The following is a 22,649-nucleotide window of genomic DNA, read 5'->3' on the forward strand; positions in this document are numbered from 1 at the left end:
GAGTTTCATTTTTCTTAATACAGCTCAAACCAGTAAGTTGCAGTTTGCATTACCCAAACTTCCAAAAAAACTAAATAAACATGTTTCAATTTCCTAATTTTCCCCCCTCACTAACAGTTTCAATTTGCAATTATCCCTCTTAAAGCACCCCAATTTCTTCATAGAACCTGTTAAATGAGCCTCTTGTGGACTCCCATACTTGGCTGCAGTCTTAAGTGGTACACAGACCAGTCACATGTCAGTGCATTTTTAATTGCTAACGTAAATAGTATCTATTTTAATTATACTCTAATCATTTATTACAGTCAGTTTTTCTTCAGAGTATAAAGTCTTGGAAATAACCCAGTAAAAAGTATTTGTGGATTTTGGGGCTTTGGCAGGCTGAGACAGAACTTCTGAGAACACACTGTGTGAATTTTCCAAAGAAGTCAGTCAATCAGAGAGGACTCACATGGGAGCAGTTCATTTGGGACCTCGCTGGTGGCTTTATCTCAGATTTGAGAATCTCACGATCACATGGAGATGCCTACAAGTGTATAGCATAACTTGGATATTATTCTTCATAATTGTTTCAGTTTGTAAAGAGCTGGCCTCATCAACCACAAGGGAGGGGGCCTCATCTGGAAGCTGGGTGGCTGCATCTCTCTGCCAGTAAGACTTAATGACTCATTTTCCTCAATAGAATTTTCATAAGGCTGGAATTCAGGGAGGGATGTCTGGAGAATGTCTGAGAGAAAGTTCACAAGCCACTGTCCTGCTGTTTGCTGGAGAAAGCCTCCCATGGTAGCCAGACCAGTTGACTAAAGCAAACAGTGACAGATTTCGGTAATGTTTCTTTATTACCTTTCATGAACGATCCATGAAAGGTCAGCATGAAGTTTTAGTCAGATTGAGAACGTTATAAACTTCCCAAGAAAACTATTAGTGGAAAAACTAAAGACACAGTAGGTTAACAACTGTGTTTATGTGGAAGCACAGGCTCTATCCATGTGAATCGCCTTGAACCAGTCAGAATACTCCAAGAAACTGTTGTATGTTTTGTTTTGTTTTGAATTCAGTCAATTAACTTTTGCTGCTCTGTCAAATTGACCAGTTGCTTTGGAATTATGTGGATTTAGCCAAAATAAATTTGTACATATGATTTCCTTCTTTTTCAAATTTTTTTTTTGTATTTATTTTAAAGGTTTTATAATTACTAAATGTTCTCCTCTCTCAGAAGATATTCTGAAATGGAAGCAAAAATATCACTTTTGCAAAGTCATTTCCATTCTTCCAAAGGTCTCCTGGTAAATTATTCTTACTGATCTTTTCATTTTTCTGGCCTGTGCATACACACCTAACCCATACTAAATTTCACCAGATGGCATTTTATTTCTTTAAAGTAAAGCAGTCGTGGGTTTAGACAGTTGAATTTTTAAACTTCTGTATTTACTGAAAGTGCATATGGTGCTATATGGACAAAGAAATTGTGCCGAAAGAAAAACATTTCTGTCTGCTGTACCTCATAATCTCTCAGAGGAAGAAAAAGTATGGCTATATTTCTCACAAAATCTATGTGGCTTTAATTTTCTTCTTCTGCTAAAAATTAGATATATGTATACTGCACACACCTGGAAGCTTGTATTATTTAAAATTCTTTTGGTTGAAAATAGAAAGGTTACACGAAACCCAATAAATTGCCAAAGTCATTCACAAGTGATTTCTAGAAGAAAATGAAACTTAAAACTGAACTTGTAAAAAAAAAAAAAAGTTAAAACCTCTGTATGTCAACGTAAGCAGATGTTGGTGTAGAATTTACAAGGATGAGAAGGCTGTAAAATCTCCCTTGAGCCACTCACAGTTCATTTCCAGGCCAAGAAGCCCCCAAAATCTGTTTCTAATTTTACAGAAATCTTTTGAAATTTGGCACGGTGTTGAGAAGTCCGTAGAAAAAAAACCTTGTCCTAGCTTCAGCTTCCAATCCCGAAGACAGACTTGCTTCCTTTCAACGGTTTTCACAGATCCAGTGACCCACGCTCTGAAGTCAGAAGTAGCTAACTTTCAAAACATCTGGAAAAATGAAGGTTAGTATATGCACTCTCAGGTGTTGCTAAAGAATGGAGACCGGCTGAAATGAGAGTGATCAGAGTTTTCTATTGTTTAGAAGGTGAGGATTTGTACATAAGTATGTACTTCCTGGAGTGGGTTGGGATTGGGAAATTGTTCTAAATATACTGTAGAAACATTTGGTCTTGCTGAGCTGGAAAAATTCCAGCAATTATAGCCAGATCAGTGGAAGACAATCAAAGTTTTACAGGGAAGGAGAAATAAGATTTAGTTATAAACAAAACCTTGCCATATCTACTACTTAGCTGAGACTGTGTGTATTCTACTTTTATCTTACATAGACATGGTTAAAAATTGTATTTGGAGTTGCCACCTCTGCTGTACTTGCTTTACTGGTGATGTGCATTGTCTTACGTCCTTCAAAAGGTAAGAATTTTCTCTAATTTGCTCGATCTGCTTTGGAAAATGCACTAACACATGCTCACAACTGATTGAACATTTCCTGGGTGCTCATTTTCCAAAGTCTGTTATTTCTGAAATACAATAAGAAGACCTATAAGCTCAGAGACATGTTTTTGTGCAATCAGAAATAATGAGGAATTTAGGGTATGGGTAGGAAGAGATTTCTAGTATTATTTCAGCAACAGTAAAAACTAAGCACTATTCTAAATGACCCCACATCTTTCCAAAATATATGGTAAATTACAAGCTTTGACAGGCTTTTAGAGACAATATTTTTAACTAACATTGCTTTTCATTATTGAATTGGCTCATGAAAAGTAAAAACAAATAAGAATGGAAAAGTTAAAACAACCTTTTTAAAAAAATATTGTCTTTTTAAATATTTAAAGAAACAGTTTAGAACAGAGATCTTAGGAACGGTTATATAGAAAAACTGAAATTGTTGTTCTAGATGCAGTAGTGATAAACAACTAAATTAGAAGACTAAATGTTATTAAGTAAACATTATGTTTAGTGATAAATTGATTCTTTTTAAAAAGGGCTTAGATTAACATTGATCTCCCTTTGCTGAAAGTTGGAAGATACTATGGACTAGTATTGGGACTAGTTTGAATTTAAGACTCTACCTATAAATAATCTATTGATATTATCGGGGTAGATTTTGTGAAACTATTATGAAGAAAAGCTCAAGTTTTAAGCAGGAAAAAGAAATACAATAGTGCCTTGGGGTCTAGGGAAAGGGAAATAGTTTGTACTGACAAACATTAAAAGCTCATGGTAGCTACAGTGGGAAATATCTTTGGTTAAAAGTTAACTGTCAGTAAAGGAAGATCAATAACAAGCCTTTGAAGAATGTATGAGTCTTAAATAGTCTGTTGCTTTAAAAAATTAAAGTACAGAAAATATTTTGAATCATTCAAAATGCTCATGAGATTTTCACAAAATTACAAACTGAGAAGGTTAACCAATACGATGAAAGCAGTTTTCTTAAATCTTCAGTGTTAATTTTTAGTTCTTATTCCCGCTCTCTGCTATCATACGATATTCTTAGGCTATTGAGATATATTGTGTACATCTGTATTTTTTTAATATTTTTTTTAGTTAAAGTTATTTTTAGATTAGTGTTTTACCTCCGTGGTTTGGGGGCCATGTTTCTCTTATACCAGCAATTGTCACATGACAGATTAGGTTCAATTGACTCGTCGAGTGTGAATCCACTCAAAATTAGCTCCAGATTTTAAAAGAAACGCCTAAGTACTTGAAACTGACACTTGAGTCCCTCAAAAATAAAAGTTCTGAGGACAAAAGTGTGTGGATTTTACTGTGAGCCTCATTCAAAGTCCACCGGCAAGGATAGATTGCCTTTGTACTTCAGAATTTGAGCTATAATTTCTAACAAGAAATATACTGTATTTATACATTTACAAATAACATATTAGTATAGGCACACATAGATATTTGTGTAATTATATATAACCCCAATCCTTACCATCTTCTCAGGTTTAGACATGTATAATATGCACATAAATGTATGTTATAAAGTAAAATCTTGTGTCATTTATAGCATAGTTCTCTGTTTCAACCAACATGACAATTCTCAGAGCAAAGTAATATCCTTATAGAGTGAAGTAATCAAATTAAACTTTAGGTGAAATTTTATTATTCAGAAATAAACAAAAAAATCACAATAAAAGCTGAGAACTATATTTTTTTTGTCCATAATATCATTCTTTTTCTATTCTAAATTAGCTGAAGAACTTCTCAGAATGCCACTTAAATGACTTGTACGAACGAGTCACTCCCCTACTTTCTGAGCAAGATGAGGGTTGGAGTCTGTCTTCCCTCTAGTCTGTGTGGTCTAGGCAGTCTTGACATTAAGCGGGTCCTTCTAATTCCTCCTATCTTACCTCCCGCTCCTCAATTACCTCCAGTCTAAAGCTTCAAGTCCAGTTCTCACTCTGACATCTGCCCAGTGCCTGGTGAGAATAGGATCTAAGGGGTGGCAAGGCAGGAGAAGGGAAGGAGGAAGGAGGAAGAGGAAGAGAGAATTCAAAACCAAGTAAGCTTCTAGTTAGCCTTCCTCAGAAATGCCATTACCTCTGATTTGCTTTCGATGCCCTTGTATTCTTAGCTCAGGATTTATGTGCCAGCAGAACAGTCTTTTTTTGAGAAACTTAAAGACCCACTTAAGTAACGTTCATTTATTTGTATATTAATGAATAAAGTCCCACTAACTATCTGCCCATTATCGTGCTAGTTGTTGGGGAAACAAAGGTGCAGCAGTCTAGATTTCCCCCTGAAAAGCAGAGTGAGAACCCAGTATGGATGCGCGAACATCACACCAATAGGGGGGGTCAGGATTTATGTCACTCCTTACCAGGTCCAAGTGAAAGAAGAAAAGAAAGGGGCTTTTCCTCTGTAGAAGAGGGTCTCAGGAACACCAGCCTCAGGATTAAAATTGCTGTGAAGGATTTAGGCAGGATTTTAGAAACAAATAGGAAAATATGGTAGTGAAATGAAAAAGATCCATTTAGATCACTCACATAATAATAAAAATAAGGGATAGCTGTTTTTGAAACTTTCAACATTTCCCATTTTTAGTTTCACCAAATGGAAAACACAAATGGGTTTCTAGCCCTTAGTGCCAGGCTGTCCTCCTTGGCCTCAGCCTGCTCTCCTTCAACTAATTCCTTTTCTATTCTCCTGCCTCTATTCACTTTTTCTCTTCTTCCCAAGCATCACCCCTCTTCCTGTGTGAAGATGCAACCAAGTGAGAGTAGATATTTACAATATCTGCCTGACTTCTATAAACATTGGATTTTTAATCCTTGGACTGAAAAAAAGTATAGGATGCCTCCTGGGATTAAGAATGACAATCTACTGAATATGGAAAAAACTGAGATTAGCATCCCTTAGTTATCCATTATTCACAATATCTAGTCCGTTGTGGCTCCTGGACACTTTGCTTACTTGTACAACAATTATTTATTGAGCATCTTCCGAATAACAGCCACTGGTCTATGACATGAATGACAAGGTCTCTACCATTAAGAAAAAAACAGTTAACAAAGAATTAAACAAATAAATTAACAAAATATTTCAAATTCTTAAAAGTGCAATCGAGAACACCTGGAGCGAAGATTGTGTTAGATATCCAGGACCGCCATAACAAAATACCACAAACTAGATGACTTAAACAACAGATATTTATTTTCTCACAGTTCTGGAGGATGGAAGTCCAAGATCAAGGTGTAGACAGCTTTGATTTCTCCAGAGACTTTCCTTCTTGGCTTGTAGATGGCTGCCTTCTTGCTGCTGTGTCCGCACATGGCCTTTCCTCTGTGCATGTGCACTCCTGGTGTCTCTTTTTTTAAGGACACCAGTTATTTTGGATTAGGATTCCACCATTATGATTATCTAAACTTAATTACCTCCTTCAAGGCCCTGTCTCCAAATGCAGTCACATTGAGAGTTAGAGGTTCAACCTATGAATTTGTGGGGACACAATTCAGTCCATAACAAGGACGGTCAGTGAAGATTTCTCTGAGATGATATTTGAGCTGAGCCATTAAGGACAGGGAGGACACAGCTGTAGGGTAAATCCTCAGTGCAGAGGGAAAAGCAGGTACAAAGGCTTGGAAGCTAGGGAAATTCAAGGAACCAAAAGGAGACTGATAGCTGTGAAGCCAAAATTATATAAACAAATTCACAAACAAAAATATGTATATGCATATGTATTTATGATTATACACATGTATAAATTATAGTGATTGCATACTTAGCTAAATAAAGCCCTATATGACTTATTTCAGAAGATATATAAAATCACAGACAATTGAGACAGAACAGAAATCAATATTTTCTAAGAAGAAATATCATTTAAAATGTATTTTAGGCAGAAATCCATTATTGTTATTATTATTATCATTATTGTTACTATTACTACTACTACATGACATCAACAACCATTTTTTGTAAAATAAGATACATGTGAGATGAAATCATCTTCAAAGGACATGTGAATATGTTTTTAAGGTTGAAATTTTCCCAGTATAAACATTTAGAACTGTGAAACAAATTCCCTCAAACATGAGTTTTAAGCTTATTTACTCACTGTTCCTTTGGAGGAAATATAGGGAAATCTAAAAGGTCAAGGAAAAGATTTAGAAAGTTTATGAACATAAAAGTTAAGCTTTTGAGTTGAGTGTAAATAAATCAGCTTTGCAGATTATATTTCTCTAATTTGCACTTGGATTTTAAAATCACAGAAGATGAATCTTGGCACACTCTCTTTGAGTTTTACCAAATTCTAAATAATTCATAAAATGATCTAAATCTTTGAATGATTCCTATAATGCAGAGGAGTGTACTTGTTTCTGACTTCCAAAACAAATTGTGTTACAATTTATACAAGAATATCTACTCATAGATAAATTTTGAGAAAAACATGTCCCAAAGTTCAAATTGGAGCTAAATGTTTTTAAGAACCAGAGACAGTTGAAGTGAGCTTTAAAATGTAACAATAACTAACACAGTAGGCACAAACTAAAATGATATTTCCATAGAATAATCAAATACTAATCAACCTTTTTAAAATGTAAAACAAAGAATTTATTTTTTTTTCAGTATCTTGGTGAACTAACAAAAATTATTTAGTAAAAACAATAACCTACAATTTTTATTAACTTTTATTCCCATTAATAACAGAAAGAATAAGTTTTTTTAGTGTCTAAATTAATTTTTTGTCCAGATTATCATTTTATACTTGGTAGAAAAACTGATGTGATAGAACTCTCTAAAAGAACAGGATAAAAGCTATCAAAAAAATTAGACAACTTAGATAAAGTGAACAAATTTTCAGAAATATACAAACTACCAAAATTTACTAATGAATAAATAGACAACCTGCATAGAATATGACAACTAAAGAGATTGATTTAGTAATTTTAAAACTTCCCACAAAGAAAACCCCAGGCTCAGGTGTCTTCACTGGTGAACTCTATCAAGCACATAAAGAGAATTTTTTACCAATTCTTCACAAATTCTTCTAAAAAATAGAAGAGGAGAGAACACTTCTGAACTCATTTTTCAAGGCCAGTATTACTGTGATACTAAAATCATACAAAGAAGTCAAAAGAAAAGAAGTTACAGATCAATAGTAGTTACAGACCAATATCTCTTATGACTAACTATAGGTGGAAAAATTCTCAACCAAATTCAGCAATATATAAAAAGGATTATACACCAAAACAAAGTGGGTTTTATTCCAAGAATACAAGGTTGGTATAACATCCAAAAATCAATTACTATAATAAATCATATTAATAAAAAAAAGGACAATAACCACATGATTATCTTAACCATATGATTATATTAATAGACATAGAAAAAGGATTTTTATAGATGCTTTTCATTAAAAAGCATCTATAAAAAATGCACAGCTAATATCACACTGGTGAAAGATTCTATGCTTTCCCCTAAGATCAAGAACAAGACAGCATAACTGCTCTCAACACTTCTATTCAATATCTTATTAATGGTAGTAGCCAAGATAATTAGGTAAGAAAAAAAGTATCCAGATTGGAAAGAAAGAAGTAAAACTATTGCTATTTGCAGATGACATGATTTTATTTATGGAAAATCCTATGGAATTCACTAAAAAACTATTAGAACTAATAAACAAGATCAAAAAAGTTACAGGATATAAGATCAATATATAAAAATCAATTTCTATACTTTAGAAATAAACAAAAAAAAGACCTAAATAAATGGAAAGAAATCCTATGTTTACAGATCAAAAAGTTTAATATTTTTAAGATGGCAATACTCCCCAAATTTATCTACAGATTAAATGCAATTCATATCTAAATCCTAAATGGCTTTTTTGCAAAAATCGACAAGATGATCCTAAAATTCATATGGAAATAAATCAAAGAGCCCAGAATAGTTCATCTTGAAAAAGAAAAACAAAGTTGGAAGAATCATGCTTCCTTATTTCAAAACTTACTACAAAGTTTATTAGTCAAAACAATATGGTTCTGGCATGAAGAGAGGCATACAGATTAATGAAATAGAACTGAGTCCAGAAACATGCTGGAGGGGCAGCATGAATTTTTTTCTTAACTAGTTTGAAGTGTTTATGAGATATGAAAGTGGAGATATTAAGGTGGAAGTTTAATATACAGGTCTAGAATTCAGAGAAAAAATTCAGTGGGAGTCAGGTGCTGCAGTGGTGGTGGGAGTGAATTAGACTAGGGATGTGTAACAGAAACCTGGGGAGAATGAGATGATTGAGAAAAGTGGCTCTTCCTCAGGCCCCAAGTAACACCAGTATGAGCCACACCAAAATTTAAAGTAGAGATTACAGGAAGATGAGTTGGCCAAGGAGACTGAGTGGGCCTATATTTTGAGGTATAATTATTCTAGTCTCCTTGTGTGTTATTTGGTTCTTGACCTTACTTTTCGTTTGTTTTTCTGTTTTATTATACATGTGTTTTCACTTTAAATCATAGTATGTTGATAAAGTATCCAGCCTCTAAAATCAGATGGAGCTGGATGTAAGCCTAAACTCTGTTAAGCAAGTTACATTACCTCTCTAACTTCCATTTTCTAATCTGTAAAATTAAGTTAATAATAGTTATCTCAGAGAGTAGATGTGAGAATTTAATGGGACCATGCATATAGAGTACTTGATACTTATAAAAACTTGGAAAATTATAATGCCTCTTATTATTAATCTAATGCTACCTCGGATCCATTTTTTTTTCAAAGTTCAGCCTATTTATTATCAGCCTTTGCCCAAATATAATAGTAGTTTGTATATAGTAGATTCTACACCCTAGTATTTCATATATCTGCCCCTGTGGTGCTCACTCCAAAACAAACATGACCTGGTACAGTGGCTGGAGATGATGCCTCCTCATAGACAGCATTTCCACAAAGCCAGCAGAAGGAGAGGTGTGGGTGCCTGGGAGCCCATGCCACTTTCCTTGGGTTGGCTTCATAAGCATCAGTTCCAAATTAAGTACAAAAATGAGAACAAAGGGACCTGCCAACCATTTGCGTACCCACTTTAATAAACCTTATTTTCTCATTTAGTTTATGATGGCTGTTAGAACTAACATCAGATGCCACTGCTCAGACACTTATTTCCAATTTGTCAGGACTAGAAAATTAAATGGCAGAAATAGAAACAGAATCTTAATAAAGAATAAACACAAAGTTTTAAGAAAGAATTAGAATAGTGAATCATTACTTACTTGTGAATCGTTTCTGTGAATTGTAATTTTTTAGATTCATAACTGAAATTATTTTCAGCTTTACTTTAATAAGCTGAAAATGCAAATAATTAAAGTATACTTAATTAGAGTGTTTAAGTGGTATATGAGTAACTGTGCTAAAGTTGGTCCAAATTAAATACAAGGGCACTATCAGGAATTAAGTATAAATCAAGTAAGTGTCAGTTATATATAGAAGAGAGATATGCTTTCTGAATTCATTTCTACTTCTGCTCAATTATTTAGAATTTTAAAATTATAGATGTCAAAACTAAATTTCAAAAATAATCAAAAGATTATATTTTAATTTTAAAACATTACTTGAAAAGGCATATGAAAATCCATTTATTTATTCAATAATTATTAGTGGAATATGTTTAGTGCAAATGATACCATGGAGATGCACTTTATATTGATTTACACACACACGCACACACACACACACGCACACACACACACACACACATTCATGACACTAGAAAACAGTGACCCCTCCAGTGCTTTCCCTGTAATCTTGCTTAAATCTAATCTGGGACAGAATCGTCCCCTTTCTCTTTCTCCATTCTTCAAGGATCAGCAGAGGGAATGTACTTAAAGAAGAATCCATTCATATATAATCTCAAAAGATTGAGCAAGAGGACTGAATTGGGGCATAAACATTAAAAGAGACCATTAATATTCCTTGAAGGCCATGATCAACACTTATTTGTGGGGAGTCTATGTCCATGAGGTATGGATTGCCAGCCCCACCCACCTACCAGGATTTTTTAGACAAGGAGTGATGCCAGTGATAGGTACAGGAGTACAATGAACTGAGTAGATTTAGTGAAATCACTAAATTTGGATTCTTTACAGAACAATCACCTGGGGAGCCTGGTAAAAATGAAAACTACCAAGGCCTTATCCCCAGAGATTCTGAATCAGTAGGTTTGAGATAAGGACTAGGAATTTGTTTTTTTTAAACAAGCACTCCAAATAACTCCAAGGACTAAATTTTGATACATATTTAAATGAAGGTATGTCCAAGTAGAAGAGTATATACATGAAATTTACAACATGGACAGGAATGTAGATAGTAAGGGCAGGTATATCTGTGGGGAAAGATTAGTAAAAATAAGTGAACATTAAAATCTGTCAAGTTGATTTATTATTTTATTCAACAAACATTTATTGTGCTCACACTATATGCCAAGCACTGTCCTAGCTTCTGGGCATGTAATAGTGAGAAAAATCAAACACAGATTCTACTCTTATGAATAAAGACCTACCTTATACAATTCATATAAATATAGAGACAAAAAAAAAAGGTTCATTTTCAATAAACTGAGGTAGATGTTGAGAGAGCAATAAACCAATGGCATTTTTATAGAACCCAAGAGAAGGTCATTTCTGCTGGTGGCTGATACAGGGATCAACAGTGATAGTATAGTGAAACATTATTATGTTTATAATCTTTCTAGGTATACAAAGAACCAGTGCTTGGATTAGAAATTCTAAGTAAACTTTATGTTTATAACTATGAATAAGTAACCTAATGCAACATCTCAGAGCAGACATTTTACTCCACTGCATTTACGAACATGTGGTCATTTTCAGCAGAAAGATAAGAATGCCTAATTTAAAGTATTCCCATTTGATTTGGTGTCACTCTGAGCCCAGATTGATTCCAGCATAGCACACCTTCTGAGCCCTGGCTGCACCACATGTGAGGTTAGGAGTAATCACTTATCCCAAATAAGTGCGTAAAATTTATTTCCACATAAATATAGCTGGCTCCTCTGGATATGTTTTCTGAACATACACTCATTACCTCTTGGGTGCTGGTGGAGCTTATTATCATCATGGTAATTAGTAGTACAATTAATACATGATAAAATTCCTATATAGATATTTTGAGTCATAATATGACATATGCTGAGTTCTCTGTATAGATTATTGGCATTTATAGCTGCTATGAACACATTTAAAATAAATGACTAACTAGGAAGTAATATGAAATATACTCTCATGTAACTTTCTTGGGTGTTCTACATTAGATGTTCCAAAAGAGTAAATAACTAATCCTTGAAATTTTTTGGAGAAATCTGGTAAGGATCAGCATGATTATTAATAATAAGGAAAGAAAAATTAGTAGGCCTAGATATTTAAAAATAATTTCAATTTTTTGTTTTTTATAAATTGTATTTATCCATATGTGTGATATTAGTACTAAATATATGATTATAATTGTGATATTTCAGTTATAAAGCCATACTATGACCAAAATGTTTCAAGCGCAACTGATGTTTCATTAAATAAGAATAAAAGTAAACATTAATTGTACATACTAATAGCCTAATATGACACTGCTTTTCTCAGACTGTGATTTTACTAGATATTCAAAAACAAAAACCAAAAATCTCATTGGTCAAAATAGTTTTGGAAACACTGATCAAAAATATTTATTTGAAGAATACTGATAAGCTATGATAATAGCAAAAGCTGGCATGCATTGACTGCTTATCATGTGCCAAACATAGAGTTAAATGTTTCACTTAAATTAGCTCATTTAATTTAACTTTATATAAAAATAGAGATTAATTTCAGCTATGAATTTCTCAAGCATAATTGCAAGTAAGGAAAATTGTATGTAAGGATATTTAAATAGGAAAAATTATTAAATGTCATTAGCCATAATCAAAGCATTATTTAATAAACAAAAAAAATCACTAAGGTTATATTTTTACCCACTTAATATCAAAATTTTTTTTAAAAAAATAAAATAATTTCTTTTTTGTATTCACAATAAAGGGATTCACTGAATTTTAAATCTACATGTTCAAGATTGTGTAGACGCAAATTAAATGTATCTCAAAAAGAAAACAATTTTTACCACAAATAATAGTTAGAATTTCCTCTTGACTACCTTAAAAATAGGTTGTCATTTGCTCTTTAAAAAGTTAGATAAAATTAAATTAAATGCTTAGCAATTATTCTAATGCTATTATAGTAAAATGGTGTTTTATTCATTGATTAGGAATTATAAAATTAGAGTTTTGCACAAGACCAGTTAATTACATAGAAGAACTTACATTATCATTGTATGTCATGCACAACTTTACTTATGATGCAAAGAGAATGCAAGAAGATGATCATTTTCAAAACTAGAATAACCTAATGTTATTAAATATTTAGAGTTACAAAGCCATACTATGACCATACTATGACTGGTTGCAAAAGGGTTCACCAGTCACTTGTGTCCTTATAGCCACCAGAATAATTTTTAATAAATTAAGAATATAATTCATGATCTTAAGCAAGTGTGTGGAGCATATATACATCAATGTGATTGAGTTAAAATATCAGAAGATGCTATTATCCAGTTGGTTAATCAGCTCTTACCACATGGCAGTACATTTATGTAACTACAAGGTTAATAGAATATGTTGAGTCTCAAGTTTCAAAATCTAATGTAGTAGAACTGGAAGATATTATTGGCATTTTCTAGTTCATTTTTTTATATTACAGGGTGAAAAAGCTGTGATGACAGAGATTGACTTACCAAAGCCATACAGGAAATTAGTAGTAGACCCATCCTATAAGGAAGAGTTCACAAATCCCATTCATCTATCCATTCTTTATTCCATGTATCTGCTTATTCAATAAGTATTTATTAAATGCCTATTATGTGCTAGACACTAGGGATGTAATGGTGAGTTAAACTAAACATGGTCTCTGGCCTTACAATGACTGTTTTGATAATACAGTGGGAGATAGCGAAATATTAATAAAATAATCACTCAAATAAATAAATGATTACAAACAAAGACAAATGTTCTTTTTTCAGAAAAAGGAACATGGCCTGTGATAATGTACAACAAGGGAGCCAGACCTAAACAGGGCAGGGTGGAGGGGTTGGTCTGGAAAGGCTTCCCTGAGGAAGTGGCCCTTATATTGAGTACTAACAGCTAAATAGAAATTATGAGAAGAGAGAGGGTAAAAAGAAGTGTGGAAGCCCTGGAGAAAGAAATGAGTATTTGAGGAACAGAAAGCCCAGCATGTTTGGAGTCTAGAAAGTAATAAGAGAGAGGCAAGAAGGGGCTGGAGAAATAGGCCATCCAGACCAGCTAGGGTCTATAGTCTGGACTAACATTTTTGGTCTTTATCTTAAGGGTCATGAAAAGCTATGGAAGTATTTAGCAGTAGAGTAAAGCTCTCATCTGCAACAGTTTTATTTTTACATGGATGAATACCAGATTCATAAATGCTATTCAAGGTATAGGACATTTTTAAAGCGTTGGTTCTATAAGTGACGGCCTGGAGAAGGGGAAAGGTGAGAGAGATGGAGAATGACAATATGGACATGAAGGAGGATTGGAAGTTGGTTGTCGTACTATCCATATAGCATATCTGTTTCAGGGCTCTATAACGAATTTGTTCTGAGAATAGTCATGTTTGAAAAACACAGTTGTTTGGGAGAATTTAAATATAGGTGAAATTCGCTTGTAGTTTATGAACTACATTAGGTTAGCTTTCATAGGGAAAACATGGAATTTCTAAGATTATTTGTCTAGATGATGTGGTTTTCTTTTCATCTGGTTCACTTTTTGTTTATAATAATCCTTAGTCAAGATAAGCAGCTATCTCTACTCATTAATGCCTCTCTTGAGATGTCTGAAGGTAATGATTCTGGCTGATCTCATCTGACCAACTGGGATGTTAAAACACATCATTGATAAATCAGTAGAAATCCTAGCCAAGCATATGTGAGGAAATGCAGTAATGTGCTTAAAGGCTAGGTATTTAGTCAAATCCACATGGTCTGCGATCCCAGTCTTGTAAGCCTTAGAGTTGTTGGAGCCTCATTTCATTTTCCTTCTTAAAAATCTCTGACAATTTTTCACTGCCTGAAGAATAACGTGCCCACTGCTCAGCATTGTCCTTCTCTATGGCTTTCACATTCCTCAAGATTTTCCCACCAGTTTTCCCTTCCAGGCAATCAAATTATCTCAGGAAGCCTCAGTTACCCTGTCTATAAAAAAGAAGATAATACTTATAACTATTACGACAGGAGTGAAGTGTTTTGCTAATGGCAGATCTTTTCATTATATGAGAAAGAATAGATGAGAGTCTTAGTATTTACTTGAGTTAGTGATCTTTTTAGTAATAATTTGTTTTTTTCTCCTCCAAAGTTCATAACTCTGAAGGAAATACAGCAAGAACACTCACACTGAAAGATATTTTAAATGGAACATTTTTTTATAAAACATTTTTTCCTTACTGGATTTCAGGTAGGTGAATTATTTTTTTTCGTTTGAATTTTAAAATGTATGTCTTTTTTGTTTGTTTGTTTTTGCTTTTAGTGCCAATGCATCTCTATGGTAACAGAAGCTGTATAAGTGGAAATGAGGGCGGGGCGGGGGGAAGAGCAATTATTTCGATAAGTGGCCAGAAAAACTTGTGACAGAACCATTTAGACTATATTTTCCCAATCGTAGTGAGGTCAAATGAAGTTTAGCAGAAAAGTAAAAGTTGAGACTGCATTTGTTAGAGCATATGATACAACTTTTCGAAATGGGAGATGAGTACTTGTATAGGAGAGGTCATGAGACTTACCAAAAAAGAAATCTATGGTAAATCAGGATAATAAAAGAAATAGAAAAATGCCACCCTAACAAAAAATTCTTTAAGATCTATAAAAAATTGATATTTACATATAGTTTTTCACAATAGGATGTTGTCAAATAAGTCTAATCAAACAAATGGTAAAGTCAACTAAATTGTTTATGATGCTACAGTTTGCTAAAGTGCTACTAAACAAAATTGAATGTTTTCATTTTTCTCTTTAGAAAATAAAATGCTCATAAAAAAGGCTTAAACTAAATCAAACACAACCCAAATGAAATGTATTTTTATTTCAAAAGAAACATCGTTTAAAACTAGTTTATCCTTTTGTAACAGCGAAAACCCAATTTTATTCCTAAACAACCTGAACTAGTTGGAATAGAGCTGCTACTAGCAAATAAGGCATTTTTGTGGAAAGTAGGAAAAAGGATCCTTTCCTTCCTTCCACCATCAACTTATTGTTTTAAATCTGACGAATCAATATATAGTGGATGAAGAGGAAAAACAAAGTAAGTCTGTGAAATAAGAGATGTTTCTCTTTGTTATAAATGTATTTCCTGTTAAGGGAGATTATTTAAAGTTTTGTTTTCTTTCTTGTTTAAAGGACAAGAATATCTTCACCAATCTACAGATAATAATATAATATTTTATAATATTGAAACAGGAGAATCATATACCATTTTGAGTAATACTACTATGGTATGTATCCAATATATTCTTCCTCAAAAAACTTTGCCAGCTCTTCGCTGACCAAGAAATAGGCCAAACACTTGGCAACTGATCTGGACCCAATCTATCTTCTCAGTTCCATCTCATACAGTTTTCCTTTAATTCTTTCTTCTATTATCTTTGCCTACTGTAAATTACCTAGCATCTTTCTTCCTCTATGAAGTAGTACAATATGAGATAAAAACTAAGTTATAGTCAGGCAAACTGAGGTTCAAATTCTATCTCTGTCACTTACTAGTTATGGAAACTTGACTAAAGTTGCACACTACAGCAATTTCACTATGCCTTAGTTTCTTGTGTTAAATAGAAATAATAATATCTCTTTGGATTAATATAAGAATTAAATGAAGTAACACATGTAAGTGCTTAGGATAGTGCTTAACATAGAATAAATGCTCAATAAATGGTAGCTATGATATATAGGCACCTACTACTCCATCCTCCTTGACTCTTTTATTTAGATTCAATCACTTCTTCCTTAAGTAATGCTATATTTATCTTTTTTATAGAACTAATTTGTAATATAAGTTGCCAATTTACAAATTTAACATAAGCTTCTTGAAATCACAAAGTATATCTTTTTTATCATAGCCTTCTCCCATAATGTCTAGTAAATATCTTTGTATACAGTAGATACTACATAAACAATTTTAAAATGCATTGAAAGTATGTATATGTAGTAGTATATCCATGATATACTATTCCTTTAGAACTACAAATTAACATGCCTCTGTTATGTTTTCTGCATTCTAATTAACTTCTTCATAATTTCAGAAAAGTGTGAATGCTTCAAATTATGGCTTATCACCGGACCGGCAATTTGCATATCTAGAAAGTGATTATTCAAAGGTATTTACTATTTAATTTGGGTATATCTGATTATATCTCCTACTAATCCACAGTTTGGTTTATAAATGTAAGAGAATCAAGAGTTTATCTTTATCTCTAAATATTCAAGAAGTTAATGTGGGTTCTAGATGAGACCAAAAAGCGTAACTGAAACATATACAAATAATTTGGAATTTAGTGTATTTGTCTGGTTATTATCAAGTAGCAGAAACTACTTTCCTCTTGGGAAAAAACTTTGTTTGAGGTCATGATATTCATCAGAAATGGGAGAATTATTCTTGTATTTCTAAAGCTATTTAATATCATAAATCATTAGTTAATTTTCACATTTAACCTCATAAAAATTTATTATTGTTGAAATTGGAAAAATCATAATGTAACTTATTTAACTCACTAGCTTAAGCAGGAAAATATATAGTCAATGGCAAACCAAGGTTTAAATCTTTGTCTTCAAAAGCATAGTGTAGGAAAATCTCACCAAACCAGACAATTTATTCTTTTTAAAAATTTATTTTTACTTTTTTAGACTATTTACTCTTACTTAATTTCTCCTTCTTGAAATAAGAAGTTAATCATCTTATTTTTGTATGTATACATCTTCAAGATGATTTTATTTTACAAAAGGGCAAAAGAATATACTCTCAAACATCTAACAATTACTTTTAGATCAAGAACCTTTTGTTCTGTCATTTTTCGTATCTTACTTGAGATGCAAAACTTGCTTAAAATTCAGAATGGAAAATCAGTCTTGCCCCTCCATGCTTGTTTAGTCAGCAATCTCCATAAAGACATGTTTCTACCTGGAACTTGTTTGCCAAGAGTTTGAAAGCCCTTTTAAAAATTAAAACCTAAAATAATACTTGCATTATTCACTAACCACAATATAAATATACTTATGAGAAAAAGAGCAGTTTTTTAAGGAGGAATTATAAGCTATATCTTTCCTATTTGTTTTTTTAATATCTATTATTTTTAAAAAAAAAACCATACTCGACTTAAAAAAAAGCAAACACTTTGCAATAAAACTATTATCTTGAATGAAATTATTTTTACCTATTTTAATGGGCACCATGATAATGAATTACTCAGGTGCAGGTAATCCCTCTGGGCCATGGAAATTGGTCAAGGTAAAGTATAAAGAGAAAATTCTTAGGATAGAGCATGTTAAAGAAAAATTTATGTTAAGAAATATCTTTCAGTGTGGTTATTTTGTGGCGTGGAGTTTGAATCGCTGCTGAGATTAGTTCTGGAACTTGGACAAACAGCACAAAAATCCACAGTAAAATTCTTTCAGCTGAAGACTCATTAGGAATTGAAACATGTCCTTCCTAGTGACTTTTGAAAATAATCCTTTTATAATTCTGAACCTTGAATTGAATGATTATGCATTACTGACATAAGCTTTTTAAAAACCATAATTTCTCTTTACCTCTTTTTTTTTTCTGACAGCTTTGGAGATTCTCTTACACAGCAACATATCACATCTATGACCTTACGAATGGGTAAAACTTTATGTCTATTTATTAACTGCTTAACTTTTTAAAATTTAAATTAGTTTCAAGTATACAGTACATTGGTTAGACATCTGTATAGTTCATAAAACGATCCCCTCATCTGCTCCCTCCCTCCCCTGGCCCTCCATCTATAACCATCATATTAATGCTAACTGCATTCCCTATGCTGTAATACTGCTTAACTTTAATACGAAGACTTTTTCATTCTAAACTCAGATTTGAAGTGAATACTGTATTGTCTTGTTACTAACCTTAGTTTCTTACTTCTTTACAATATATGTGCACTCATAAAATAAGAAATGCAAGGAAATATTTTTATGTAATATTCACCTCTTTTTATTTGGTTAATATTTTGCACTTTTATACACAATATAGCTTTTCCTCCCCAAAGTTTGAACACCAAATTATAAATATACCATTTATGGAAATAAACAAGCATAGTAAAAGTACAAAAACATGTACAGGAATGATGCAGTATTTTTAGAAGAGGGGCTACTTCATTGGAAGGAAGCAGAAGGGAGGGAGATGCGGCATTAGTTGCATGTGAACATATACTCCACTAGTTGATTCTAAATTAATTGTTTTTAAAATAGCAAAATGTTAATATCTCTTAAATTTGGATGGTAGATAAGTTGTTATCTATTATTTTATTTATCTTTATATGTATTTGAAATATTTACAATTTAAAAGAAAAAATTAAACGAATGAATAGGTAGGCTAAGGACTGAGAAAAAATTCCTGGCAAAGGGAATTTCATCTAAAAGCACAAAGGGAACAGAAAGCCTGGAGTTTTTTAGGAAACTCAAAGTAGGTCACTTGAGTTGAAATCGGAGAAGGGCATGTGGACTAGTTGGAGGTGGTGTAAGTAAGGTTGGGAAAGAGTTGAGGCCAGGAAGCATGGGCCAAATAATAATGAGGAAACCATTAAAAAGAGTTTAGATTTTGTTCTGATGACAATAGGGAGTATTGAAGGGTTTTAAATGGGAAATAACATGATCAGATTTGCACTTAACACTCTGACTAATAATGGACAAAAATGGGTCTAGTTACTCATCTTAATATGCTATCCGATTTGTTGTTATATAAAAGGGAAAAATAATTATATGTCTTGAAGAGGTATTGAAAAATCTTATGTTCTATTTCCTCTTTTGTCTAGCAAAAGCACAAGAATTTAGAAAATCTGTCTCCTTTTAAATGTTCAGAAAAGAATAACTCGGATTTCCTTAAACTGTCAAATTAAGAAATAGTACATAAAGTACATAAAGTAGAATCTAAATTTATTTAATGCACTCTGAGTCTTTCTCTTCTCTGTATCCACTTTGTCACCAAAATCGGGGAATATTTATTGAGTACTTACTATGTGAAATGCATATATAGGCGGATACCAATGAAATCAAGGTGTCGACTCTACTCTAAAGAAACACTTAGTAGTGAAGTGGAAACCTTACTCTTTCAGTACATTCCTTAAGGCTATAATTATTTTATTTTTCTTTTAATCATATTTAAATTCTCCAAGTCCAACTATGTTGAGGTTCACCAAATTAAACAGCATTCCAGAAGAATGTGGCAATATTACTATTTTAATTATGGTTTGTAGAAGTTTTGTGGCATGGTATCATTTTAAATATTTAGCTTTTGTGCAGTGAATTTATTCAAACCACTGCTGTTGCTGTTGTTGTTTTCTTTACAACTATTAAGTTGCCAGATTGTTTTTTTGGAGGACTGGTCAGGTAAATATATGATAATTTAGGAAGTGAGGGATGACAAATTTGTGAGGTTCAAGACAAGATTAGATACAATTAACTTCACGTCTTTTGCGTGCCTCTAAAGAGTCTATAAAAATGAAGATAGTTCTGATTTGAAGCAAGGGAAGGAATACTGAAGAATTGACAGCCTTTGTAAAGCAGATTCCTTCACTTTGTCTCATACATTATTATCTTGCCAGTCATCAAGAGACTAACTGTGCGCTGAGATTTTCAGCTTGGTACTGTCTACATGATTGCATAGGTGATCCCACAACATATGGAAATGTAAGACAATGTTACAGTGTCAAAGGTAACATGAACACTGATTTGAAACAACATTAAAAAATAAGTGAAGAATATCTCCTATTTGGATCATTTCTTTGCCTGTGCCCTTGAACCTATGTCTTTCAATATGTTCCGCACCTTCTAGGGGCTGAGTGTTCATAAACTGCCCTCTGGCAGTCGAGATTCCCATTACAGCACCAATGGTCTTCTTCCCCAAGGGGCATCACCGTCCAATCAAACCTAATCCGTGCAGTACCATGCTCCTTCACTATTCATTAGGCCTCATGCTCCATGACCCAATAAGTTAAATCAAGGTGATGTGTGTTACAAGTCTTCACAGGCGTCCAGACTTTAAAACTATGGAAAAAAATAGATATGTCAGGCATATGTTAGCTCCAATTTTGAGATATTTTTTTGGAAGAGGAGACCAGAGAATCTTCAAGCTCCTCACATTACACCTTGGAAGCGTGTCTTGTTTTTGTCTCCACAGATGCATTCCTGATGAAACCATTAATACAATCTTCAAGAAGATAATCAAAATTCAAACATGGCATCCTATGACTCTTTAACACATAAAAATCTGAACACATTCTTACTGAAGAACTATAAATCTCTACAGTGCAAGCCAGTCAATTGAATATTTGCAGGGTTACTCCAAGGATCAAAGTGAGATTCTTGACCAACAGGATATTTGGAATTTCCCCATGGGTGGAGGACTTTGCAAGCTTAAGGCTTATTGCCCAATATACGATCTGTTTTTCAGTTTAGCGTGAGATCAGATGTTCCTTTTCGTTTCTGATTTCAAGTCAGATCCCTGGGGAGATTGTCAAATGGCATCTTACTTTCAAAAATTTGAAATGCATATGCATTCACAGAGATGGGGGCTGTGAATGAAAATGTGGAAGAGTGCATATTAAACTTCAGCACCATTATAGAATTTCAGAGCTGGAAGGTACTTCAGCAACCATCTCAGCCTGATGTGTACAAATTTTACAGTCTTGAGAGTTAAAGGTTTGAGTTTAATTAGAGGTCTGCCAAGAACTACCAATATGATTTTCGGCCATATCATTTTCTATAAAATGAGGGAGTTGCATTGGATGATTTCTAGAGATATTTCCACTTTCTCAGTCTCTAAATCTTTAATCCATTCACCACACTCTAAAGGTCAGAGACCCAGAGAAGTTAAATGACCTTTAAGTAACTAGCGAATAATTGCAACTACTACCCCATGTTTCCAGCTCCAAGTAGATACCTTCTTCCTTTAGGTTTGAAGAAGCAGAGAGGATAACCTTTCATTTTTATTGTTTATTGTTTTCTGTTTATGCAGAGGTTTTTTTTCCCACATTGAATATTAAGGTTTATCTATTCTTTTCTTTCTGTCTTTCTTTTCTTCTAGAGAGTTTGTAAGAAAAAATGAACTCCCTCACTCAATTCAGTATATATGCTGGTCACCTGCTGGGAGTAAATTAGTAAGTGTTTAAATTATGGAAGTGTTTAATCATTTAAATAAAAGAGGAGCCATTTGATTTTGGCCTTTGTTAAATTTCCCTGCTTAAAACAAAACAAAACAAAATTTTTATCACTATTTTAGTGGTTAAAAACAAAAAGAGTTTTGATAAATTGAAATCCATCTGAGAATTCCGCAAAATCTCATGCTCATGGATAGACTTCTTTAAATATCGCAGTCAGAAACTTTATCCTTATACTCAGCCAGAATGCGTTGTGCCAGAAAGCTTAAGAAAAATATGGTTTTCACAAGTTTCCCAGACTAGCTTCAGACAACATGAAATTTTGTCCAAGCTCTTATTTAAAGACTCTAAATAAAGATTAGATCTGGTTAGCTATTAATATTTAAAGATTTATTTGACTTTCTGTCAATACACATAATTATTTTGGGGGGGTGATAAAACAACTAATAAAATTATAGGCTTTATTCTTTATTTGATGTAGATTTTAAAAATTGTAATAGATGTTAATGTGAGTTGGTTGGGTTTTTTTTTTTTTTTTGACCTACTAAAATGATATTTTAGTTGTGAGTCTTTTGTATCTGGATTACCCCTCTTTTTAAAGGTATTAGGTGAATAATTAACACAAATATACAGTTCATTGTATTTCTTATGGAATTTCTCCTCATTAAG

The 22,649-nt window shown here is 33.0% G+C and overlaps 1 protein-coding gene across 2 annotated transcripts in view; it reads left to right on the forward strand.

The window, feature by feature from the left end:
* The first annotated feature begins 1,832 nt into the window (after positions 1-1,832).
* FAP (fibroblast activation protein alpha) overlaps positions 1,833-22,649 on the forward strand; it is a 69,273-nt gene continuing 48,456 nt past the window's right edge. Inside the window, exons 1-7 of one of the 2 annotated variants that reach the window (XM_011358499.2) lie at positions 1,833-2,063; positions 2,388-2,472; positions 14,957-15,055; positions 15,994-16,088; positions 16,893-16,967; positions 18,417-18,469; positions 21,908-21,980. In XM_011358499.2, the coding sequence (XP_011356801.1) occupies positions 2,058-2,063; positions 2,388-2,472; positions 14,957-15,055; positions 15,994-16,088; positions 16,893-16,967; positions 18,417-18,469; positions 21,908-21,980 (486 nt within the window). In that variant the 5' untranslated portion in view covers positions 1,833-2,057. The remainder of the gene's footprint in view (positions 2,064-2,387; positions 2,473-14,956; positions 15,056-15,993; positions 16,089-16,892; positions 16,968-18,416; positions 18,470-21,907; positions 21,981-22,649) is intronic. The other variant, XM_011358505.2, reaches the window with a different exon arrangement.

This window comes from Pteropus vampyrus, unplaced genomic scaffold (assembly GCF_000151845.1).
Source record: "Pteropus vampyrus isolate Shadow unplaced genomic scaffold, Pvam_2.0 Scaffold2, whole genome shotgun sequence".
Classification (NCBI taxonomy): domain Eukaryota; kingdom Metazoa; phylum Chordata; class Mammalia; order Chiroptera; family Pteropodidae; genus Pteropus; species Pteropus vampyrus.